We start from the raw sequence: 10,744 nt of genomic DNA, 5'->3' as shown, positions 1-10,744 counted from the left end.
AATAGTCAGTATAAATCCTTTTGTGTCTTAAGAATTGTCGATGATTAAATTATATTCAATGAAGTTTTAAAATTAAGTATATGTTATTGCATTCAAATGCTTGAAACACTGGAAATCCATGAAGAGCACAAGTGGCAACAATGAATTAACTGGAGTCTTCTCATGGAGAGCAACCTCTGTACCTACATGGTACTGTTACCCATCCACAGCTGCATTTCCCACGAGATTGTGAATGCTTATGTCTAGTGCTTTTATATCTCCAGTGCCCGAGATACAGTCATGCTTAGTAAATACTTACCAAACAGCCATTGTGTTTCATGACCAAACCAGATTATAGTTTTTAGCCCAGAAACATATTCTTTTGGTGAACTTATATTTCTACAACACAATAAAAAATACTTATACCCTTGAGACCACTTAAATATAAGTTTCAACATTTAAAAATATGGTACACAAGAAAATCATTCTTTTTTTTTTTTTTTTTTTTTGAGACGGAGTCTCGCTCTGTCACCCAGGCTGGAGTGCAGTGGCTAGATCTCAGCTCACTGCAAGCTCTGCCTCCCGGGTTTACGCCATTCTCCTGCCTCAGCCTCCTGAGTAGCTGGGACTACAGGCGCCTGCCAAGCTTTTCGTATTTTTCAGTAGAGACGGGGTTTCACCGTATTAGCCAGGATGGTCTCGATCTCCTGCCCTCGTGATCTGCCCGCCTCGGCCTCCCAAAGTGCTGGGATTACAGGCTTGAACCACCACGCCCGGCCAAGAAAATCATTCTTGAAAGCCCTAACGTGTTAGACTAAATGACTTAATAGAACCCAGTTAAACTGAAAGCTAATGCATCTGAAAAGTCCTTTTTAAACTTAAACAATTTCTAACACAATCAGATAAAAATTAGCTGGGTGTGGTGGTAGGTGCCTGTAATCCCAGCTTCTTGGGAGGGTGAGGCAGGGAATTGCTTGAAGCCAAGATTGCACCACTGTGCTCCAGCCTGGGTGACAGAGTGAGACTCTGTCTCAAAAAAAAAAAAAAAAAAATTGACACTAGGCCAGGCACAGTGGCTCATGTCTGTAATCCTAGCACTCTGGGAGTTCGAGACCAGTCTGGACAACACAGTGAGACCCTATCTCTACAAAAAACGTTTTAAAAAAGTAGCCAGGTATGGTAGTGCATGCCTGTAGTCCCAACTACCTGGGAGGCTGAGATGAGAGGATTGTTTGAGCCCAGGAGTTTGACACTGTAGTGAGCCATGATCGTGCCACTGCACTCCAGCCTGTGTGACAAAGCAAGACACCATCTCTTTAAAAATAAAAAAGAAAATGATATTAGGCTCAGGAACTTTCTCTGGACTCATGTCAGAGAAATGAATCCAAGCACTTTGGGAGACTGAGGCAGGCAGATCACTGGAGGTTAGGAGTCCAGCCTGGCCAACATAGTCAAACCCCATCTCTTCTAAAAATACAAAAATTAGCCAGGTGTGGTGCTGGGCGCCTGTAATCCCAGCTACTCAGGAGGCTGAGGCAGGAGAATCGCTTGAACCCAGGAGGTGGAGGTTGCGGTGAGCCGAGATTGCACCACTGTACTCCAGCCCAGCAGATGAGTGAAACCCTGTCTCAGGAAAAAAAAAAAGAAAAAAGAAAAAAAAAAAGAGCACACAGAATAAGAACCACTTTATTATCTCCTGGACTCCCTCACACAAATGCTAGGGAAAACGGCCAATGTGGTGAAGGCGATCTGCAGCAGGTGATGTCTGCAGCTCCCCTCTCAGTTCAGCACCCCTCCCCACAACACACTGCACTGGGAGCCTCAAACATGCAGAGGTCTAAATCACAGAGTCCACTCTAAAGCTGCACTCTCTACAAGATACTTTTTTTTTGGGGGGGGATGGGGGGTGGGGATGGAGACTTGCTCTGTCACCAGGCTGGAGTGCAATGGCACAGATCTCGGCTCACTGCAACCTCCGCTTCCCGGGTTCAAGTGATTCTCTTGCCTCAGCCTCCCGAGTAGCTGGGACTACAGGCACGCGCCACCATGCCCAGCTAATTTTTGTATTTTTAGTAGACACAGGGTTTCACCATGTTGGCCAGGAAGGTCTCAATCTCTTGACCTCGTGATCCACCCGCCTCGGGCTCCCAAAATGTTGGGATTACTGGTGTGAGCAACCATGCCCAGCCTCTACAAGGTACTTTAGTGTCACAGAGATTACATTGTCAGCGAAAGGATCTTGACTCTAAAGGCGGAAGATGATTCTTCATCCTGTGGATAGGAGCAGTTTGGGTGTTAGGATTTAAGGAGGGTGGAAGTTTAGTCTTCATCCTATGGATAGGAGGAGTTCGGGTGTCAGGATTCAAGGAGGGGTGCCAAAGACAAACTCCCATTCCTTCACAATTTTGCTGGGATCAGCTCCCCTTTCTTGGTTTGGAGGTGAGGTGAGGTGGGGAGAGAGAAGAATTCTGGGAAAGCAGACTCGGATTTTGGCCATGGGTAGAATTCCTCCAAAGAGGAACCAGTACTCACGAAGGTATGCTAGGCAGGACATGGTTCCATAAAATGGACATTACTTACCACTCAGCATTGTGAGGATCAAATGAGATAATATTTTAGACGACTTAACATACTATGAGGCACATATGGCCTGATAAGTGTTTATTATTATTTCACTGATATGTACTTAAAATGATGAAAATAAGCTTCCAAAGAAATTTGTTCACAGACCATTAGAAACAGTTGCACTTGTGCTGAAATCCATAAGAACTGCTCATGATACAAAAGAGTGCAATCTTTTCCCTTTTTAAAGATCCATCACTTTTTTTATTTTTTATTTTTTTTTTGAAGATGGAGTCTTGCTCTGTCACCCAGGCTGGAGTGCAGTGGTGCCATCTCAGCTCACTGAAACCTCCCAGGTTCAGGTGATTCTCCTGCCTCAGTCTCCCAAGTAACTGGGATTACAGGTGTGCACCACTACGCCCAGCTGATTTTTGTATTTTTGGTAGAGACACGGTTTCACCATGTTGGCCAGGCTGGTCTTGACCTCCTGACCTCAGGTGATCTGCCCGCCTCAGCCTCCCAAAGTGTTGGGATTACAGGCATGAGCCATAGGACCCAGCAGATCACTTTAGAAGTTACTGTGGTAACATGTAATTTCAAATCTTTCCAATGCCCAGCAACTATAATCTCCCCTCTTGCCTACCCAAGACAGAGTCTTGCTGTCACCCAGGTTGGAATGTAGTGGTGAGATCTCAGCTCACTGCAACCTCTGCCTCCTGGGTTCAAGCAATTCTCCTGCCTTAGCCTCCTGAGTAGCTGGGATTACAGGTGCCTGCCACCGCACCTGGCTTATTTTTGTATTTTTAGTAGAGACGGGGTTTCATCATGTTGGCCAGGCTGGTCTCAAACTCCTAACCTTGTGATCCACCTGCCTCGGCCTCCCAAAGTGCTGGGATTACAGGCATGAGACACCACAGCCAGCCACAACTATAATCTTATTACATTTTGTCAGTTAAAGCATCCCCTCAGTGTGTGTATTAGTTGAGTTTAACAATATCATTTATTAAATATGGCCTTCCTGGCCAGGCGTGGGGGCTCACACCTGTAATCCCAGCACTTTGGGAGGCTGAGGCAGGTGGATCACGAGGTCAGGAGATCAAGACCATCCTCGCTAACACAGTGAAACCCTGTCTTTACTAAAAATACAAAAAAATTAGCCGGGCGTGGTGGCGGGCGCCTGTAATCCCAGCTACTCTGGAGGCTGAGGCAGGAGAATGGTGTGAACTCAGGAGGCGGAGCTTGCAGTGAGCCGAGATCGCACCACTGTACTCCAGCCTGGACGACAGAGTGAGACTCCCTCTCAAAAAAAAAAAAAAAAAAAAAAAAAAGGCTTTCCTGTCTTATGATGTGACATCTTACCAGAGGTGTGCATCTCCTTTATCTGTTTTCCTCTCACTCTCAGTTTATAAGGGCTTAGGATTCCCACTTTTTGATTTTTGTCAAAAGTCTGTCAGAGTAAGAGAGTCCTGAAATAAAAGAATAAGGGAACCTGGGTAGAAGGGAAAATCTCCTCCATGGCCAGCAGCCACATTTTAATGTTAAATAAGAAAGCAATTTAAGCCAGGCGTGGTGGCTCACACCTGTAATCCCAGCATTCTGGGAGGCTGAGGTGGGTAGATCACTTGAGGTCAGGAGTTCGAGACCAGCCTGGCCAACATGGTGAAACCCCGTCTCTACTAAAAATACAAAATTTAGCCGGGCGTGGTGGTGGGTGCCTGTAATCCCAGCTGCTTAGAAGGCTGAGGCAGAAGAATCGCTTGAACCTGGGAGACGGAGGTGGCAGTGAGCCAAGATCACACCACTGCACTCCAGCCTGGGCAACAGAGAGAGACTCCATCTCAAAAAAAAAGAAAAAAAGCAATTTAAAAAACTTAATCAGAAACAGCATCAGTCTAGCACCTAAATTACGTATCCTACTGAAGAGATAAGTGTTTAAGAGACTCAAGCTCATGCAGTCAGGTGTGCTGAGGTAACAGGGTAAAAGAAGCAGAAGAAACCAGTTTACAAAAAAACCAAAGCACAGCTTCAAATAAGACACAGCTCTGCCCTGGAAACTCTTCTGGCACAGCCACCTCGTTCGATATGGCAGGCACTGTCACAAAACAAAAGACATCAGCAGAGGAGACACAAGTCTGTTTCAGGGCAGTACCACATATATAAAAGGTTTTGGGGAAGATCCATGCTATGAACCAAGCACACGGCAGGTATCCAGAATTCTCAGTTCCATATAGATTTATCAGACCATTATCCATGGGCTTCCTGACACCGAGCTTCCAGTCATCAGGAACTAGAAGGCAATGGGCATACCACATTTGGTTCCTGTACATAAGACAATTTGAGGTGGGGTGGGGAATGGGAACACCCTCGTTACTCAGAATTGTATTTTCCAGTGTGTACACAAGAATAAAAATCTTCTTAGTGCTGTAACAATCTCAGAATTCTAAAGCTTTGCTTCTAAAAGCAAATAATATAAAAATTGCTTTTCTCAATGGATAGATATCTCCTTGCTTTAATTATATAACATTTTCTTCAATTTTTGGCATTTGCTCCTTGTTTATTTTTATTATTTTTTCTCTTTTTTTCCTGCAAACACTATGGCAACTTGAGCATTTGCTGCTTCTTGGTTGCAGCATCCAGGAGCAGCTGACAAAATGAATGAGTGAAAACCAACTTTTCCCTGTGCTTAGTTTACTTAAGCTTCTTTTGTTTGATGGTCTTGATGGTATGATTTTGGATTGCTTAATATATAATAATTTGTGCTAGAAAAAACTAACATATACATGTATTGTTTTCATTAAAAAATTAATTGAAGAGAAAGAGAAAAGCAATATTTTAATGCCCCAGGAATTGAAACTAACTTTTTCTGTCTCGACTGGACCCCTACATCCCTCTTTTGATTTGCTGGTATCATTTGCCATGTATTAGTCAATACATGTCTGCTGGGTAAGCAATAAAATTCTGGGGGCAAGCCAGTTTTGAGAAGTTTATAATCTGACTGGGGGAGACATATCTTGAAATTTTGGAAAGATATTTTACTTCTTTTTTTTTTTTTTTGAGACGGAGTCTTGCTCTGTTGCCCGGGCTGGAGTGCAGTGGCCGGATCTCAGCTCACTGCAAGCTCCGCCTCCCGGGTTTACGCCATTCTCCTGCCTCAGCCTCCCGAGTAGCGGGGACTACAGGCGCCCGCCACCTCGCCCGGCTAGTTTTTTGTGTTTTTAGTAGAGACGGGGTTTCACTGTGTTAGCCAGGATGGTCTCGATCTCCTGACCTCGTGATCCGCCCGTCTCGGCCTCCCAAAGTGCTGGGATTACAGGCTTGAGCCACCGCGCCCGGCCGATATTTTACTTCTAATTATCTTAAAAGCAAACAAAAGAAACATCAATTGACCATGATTCTGCACATTTCTCATTTCAGTATCACTATGGTAAAATAAGCTAATCATGAACACTGCCATTTCACTACAAACTTAAATGCTCTCCTTTTATTAACGTTGAGTATGAACACGAAACATGATCACCTGTTTAAAAGAAAAACACTGCTTTGTTCTTTGACAACTTCAAAATAAGGAGCTTTGGCTTTTTATTCCTTTTAAGAGTTTCTGTAGTTGACTGTTTTTTTCTTGCTATACAATTCTCCTTGGATCTGTATTACCTCAGCTCCTCAGATCCAGCAAGGGTAGAGAGTCCTCATTTAAAAAACATTTCCTAATTGTACACATTAAAAGCTAATATTTAAGAAAAACCCTCTTAATCCTCCAACCCCTATTCCTATTGTGAGTAATCTGGTTTAATGCAAGTTAAGTCTATAAATAAATTTGTTCTTTCTCCTCAAAAAAACAGTTAAGAAACTTTACAAGAATTACAGGTTTAAAAAATTTACCGAGAGAAATGAAAGTATTGTCACTTAACCATTATTAACATACGGTGTTCAAGCCTTCCAGTATCAGCGCCTATAGCACAGCATCGCCGCTAGCTGTTTCACTAGCATGCTGACTAGGAGGCTTCTCAGTCACTCTTTTCTTCTCCTTGATAGTGTCTGTACTCTGGCTTCAGCTCCCATGTGTTTTTGTGGATCCCTTTTACATTCTGGACACCAATTTCTTTTAAGATTTCCTTCAGGTACACCTAAAAGAAAAACAAAACCCCTAACAAATGAGATTATAAAGGCAGGGAACAAATCTTAAAATAAGGTGATATGCTGAAACACATATGCAAGTCATAAAAAGTATGATCCTAAAAGCTCAGCAAGATTTCTCTATAAGGAGGTTCAATAAACTGGCTTTTGACTCTACATGTGCGATGATAACTGCACTAAATGCACTAAATAACTGCACTAAATATGCGATCATGTGCATTAAAGGGGTTGAAAGTCCTGAATGCCAACAACTTAAAAGCTAAAATAAACAACAATGACAACAAAAAACCCCACAAAAAACACTAGATGAAATACACGAAAAAATTACTGGTCCTCACTCAATGTGACACAGTACACAAAGTGTAATCTGCCCTTGAGTTCAGTGGACTCAGTTCACAGATTGAAACCAGTAGTTTCAGGAGCAGTAACATATATAAAAAATGAGTAACACTTTTGAGAATATTCTAGCAAGAAAGCATATGACAGGTATTCAGAATTCTCAGTTCTCAGATGAGTTCTCAAATTTGTTATTAGGCCACCCACTTATTTTTTCCTATGTAAGAAGGAGAACTGTTATTTGTATTTACTACTATTTGTACTTTATCCAAGCTTGCCAACACAGATAAGGGAATAAGAAGTGATAATAAGGCTGGGCTTGGTGGCTCACGCCTGTAATCCCAACACTTTGGGAGGCCGAGGTGGGCAAATCACCTAAAGTCAGGAGTTCGGGACCAGCCTGGCCACCATGGTGAAATCTCATCGCTACTAAAAATACAAAAATTAGCCAGGCATGGTGGTAGGGACCTGTAATCCCAGCTACTAGAGAGGCTGAGGCAGGAGAATCGCTTGAACCCAGAAATTGCAGTGAGCCGAGATTGTGCCATTGCACTCCAGCCTGGGCAATAAGAACAAAACTGTGTCTAAAAAAAAAGTGATAAGACATCCCCCAAAACTATCAGGGATGCAGCTTTGTGTTTGGCTTCTCCAAAGAAAAGAGTCTGTAGTATGGTGTTTTAGGTCCCTAAAAATTCAATAAACATTTACTAAGCGATTACTATGGTCATGGAAATGATGGCTATTTAAGTGTAATACGAAACTCCACCTTTGCTTGCCAATGCTGAAGGCCAAAAAGCATTCCACAATAAGCTGACCAATATAAATTACAAAATTTCCTTCTTAGAGAAGAAAAAAAATAATAATAATTACTATTATTTTGAGACGGAGTTTTGCTCTTATTGCCCAGGCTGGAGTGCAGTGGCATGATCTCGGCTCAATGCAATCTTTTGCCTCCCGGGTTCAAGCGATTCTCCTGCCTCAGCCACCTGAGTAGCTGAGATTACAGGTGCATGCCACCATACCCAGCTAATTTTTTGTATTTTTAGTAGAGATGGGGTTCACCATGTTGGCCAGGCTGGTCTCAAACTCCTGTCCTCAGGTGATCCACCCACTTCGCCCTCCCAAAGTGCTGGGATTACAGGCCTGAGCCACCGCGCCCGGCCAAGATAATTATTTAAAAGCGACTCTTTTGTTGTTGTTGCAGAACAAAACAATCCAACAATAATTTGTGTGCGTGTGCTTCAAAGAACCAGTTATGGTATGATGATGACTCATCCCATTGATGGAAGACGTAGTTTTTCTTACCGGTTGAAATGAAACATTAATAAGAAAAATGGCTGAGAAGTTCTTGTCCGTATATTTAAGGAAGTTCTTGTCCGTATATTTAAGGTAGCGCTCTTCTCTAGCATGGTGCTAGACTACTTGCATCAGAACCTTGTAGGGAGTTTGCTAAAGAAGACTGAGCTTGGGCCTACTGAGTCAAAGTCTCTTGGGTTAGGCCCAGGAATCTGCATTTTAACAAGTGCCTAGGTGACTCATGTGTATATACTAAAGTTCCACCACATCTGGCTTAAGGTTCTTCCAGTTCTGATACTCTTAAGATCTTTGAGTCTTTAGTGTATTGCTTCGTTCTCTGAGTCTCATCATTGCTGGAGATTACGTGCTACCAACATAATCTAATGCCACTTTACACTGACTGATACAATGCTCTAGAGTTCATAAAGTCCTTTCAGTTACAGGTAGGTTGTCACCTAGAAACATAATAGCTGATTAGTACTGGAACTACACAGAGGTTCCTTTAGGATGGCTTATAGCTCTCTCGGACAGCCTTTCCATTCCAGCAGCCAAGCCCCAGCAGGTGGCAGCAATGAACCAAATGAGCCCTGGGTTCCCCCAGGCTTGCTTGCCTCCCACACCTTCTACAGTTGGCTTCACTAGCAGACCTGTGTCAACGAGTAAGCATAAAGGCTTGAGATATCCAGGTAATAGAAAATGCAAGTCTGCCACCTGCTATTTCAAATTACATTTAAAAAAACAGGGCGCTGTTCATAAACTACTTTCTAATTGAACAGGATTTATAAATGGAAAATGATTGGTTAGGCACAAGTGATTCTCTGTTTAGGTGCCAAGAATGACATCTTTGTAAAATTCCAAAGAATGGTTTATTATGAGACTGGCTAAGACGATGTTGCACAAACAACCATACAATTGTGGATGCACTGCAATGGGTCAAAAATGAAAAGAACAATTGCCAGGAGCATTTTAGCAGCTCCATAGAAAAGAAGCTCTCCTGACTTCAAGACTTGTGTGCCCATTTATAATCTAGGCCCAGAAAATGAAAAGCCTAAAAAGGGTTAAACACAAAATATTAAGAAAGTCTTAAGTGTACAGATTAAGTTGCTTTCATGTCCACCCTCATTTTGGCAATCTAGCAGAATATATGGAATTCTTTTTATATACGAAGGTGTCATTCTTTTATCTTTTAACAATAAGAGTGGAATAAGATGATCATGGTCTGCTGTCAATTTCTCAAGCAACAAAATGCAATCAGGGTCACAATGTACTGTGATCAGGGGGTAGGAGACACAAACTTCCTGATTTTTAGGATGTTCTAAACTGCAACCTAAGACCATTTTACTCTAATCAAACAAATTAGCTTGGCAGGGAAGCAGGTACAAAACATTAGCAGAGAAAGTAGTAGTGACAACAGGGAAAAACAAGGTCTCTAAAGGGAAAATCTCTAAAGGGAAGACATGGACACAGAAGAGAGAGAGCACATGTCCTTCCTCTGTCTAAAATATTCCAATGACTTCCTGGTTTGGGGCTACACATTAAATTCCAAACGCCTTTGAGGCATCCACTCAGGTCTGCTTTCTCCCTTTAGCCTCATCTTTCAACACTCCCCGTTACACATACTTCCCATCTCTGTATCTGCATGCTTCCGGGTTTTTCCCATGTTGTTTCCCTTTCTTGTTATGTTTATCTCCTTTCCTCAAATCTGAACCCCTCATTCTTTAAGACTAGGCCCAAACGTTACTTTCTCAGAGAAACTTTCTCTAACAGCCTTACCTTAGATTTACATTTCACACTGCACAATCTTCGATGGCAGCTCTTAATTATATCATAATCCTTTATTTATATGCCTTGCTCTCCTCTTAAATCACATGCTCCTTTTTTTTTGGGGGGGGGTGGGTAGGGGATGGGGACGGAGTTTCACTCTTGTTGCCCAGGCTGGAGTGCGATGGTGCGATCTTGGCTCACCGCAACCTCCGCCTACTGGGTTTAAGCAATTATCCTGCCTCAGCCTCCCGCGTAGCTGGGATTACAGGCATATGCCACCACACCGGGCTAATTTTGAGTTTTTAGTAGAGATGGGGTTTCTCCATGTTGGCCAGGCTGGTCTTGAACTCTTGACCTCGTGATCCACTCTCCTCGGCCTCCCAAAGTGCTAGGATTACAGGCATGAGCCACCACGTCTGGCCACATGCTCCTGTTATAGTGCCTGCGTGCACATCACGGAGACTCAGTGTAGTTATGCAAAGTGAATAGGGTGTGCTTAAGACTGACAAAGCAGCTAAGAGGATTGCTGGGTGGTGGTGGGGGATATCACTAAGAAGGTCCATAAAAATAGACCATTCAAATTCTAGTTCATTTTTAGAACTCAAGCCGTGATCTAGTTTGAGAAACAAACGTTTACTGACTAAACTGTACTACGTGAATTTGAATGTAATTT

General features: G+C 42.8%; 1 protein-coding gene across 1 annotated transcript in view; it reads right to left on the bottom strand.

Annotated features, from left to right (window-relative positions):
* Positions 1-5,994: 5,994 nt before the first annotated feature.
* Positions 5,995-10,744, bottom strand: part of GTF2F2 (general transcription factor IIF subunit 2) — a 168,503-nt gene continuing 163,753 nt past the window's right edge. The window contains exon 8 of the mRNA XM_007960323.3: positions 5,995-6,665. Coding sequence (XP_007958514.2) covers positions 6,546-6,665 — 120 coding nt within the window. The 3' untranslated portion in view covers positions 5,995-6,545. The remainder of the gene's footprint in view (positions 6,666-10,744) is intronic.

The sequence above is a fragment of the Chlorocebus sabaeus genome, chromosome 3 (assembly GCF_047675955.1).
Source record: "Chlorocebus sabaeus isolate Y175 chromosome 3, mChlSab1.0.hap1, whole genome shotgun sequence".
NCBI classification, from domain to species: domain Eukaryota; kingdom Metazoa; phylum Chordata; class Mammalia; order Primates; family Cercopithecidae; genus Chlorocebus; species Chlorocebus sabaeus.
Note: the sequence above shows the minus strand (reverse complement) of the source record. Positions and strands in the feature narration are given on the sequence as shown.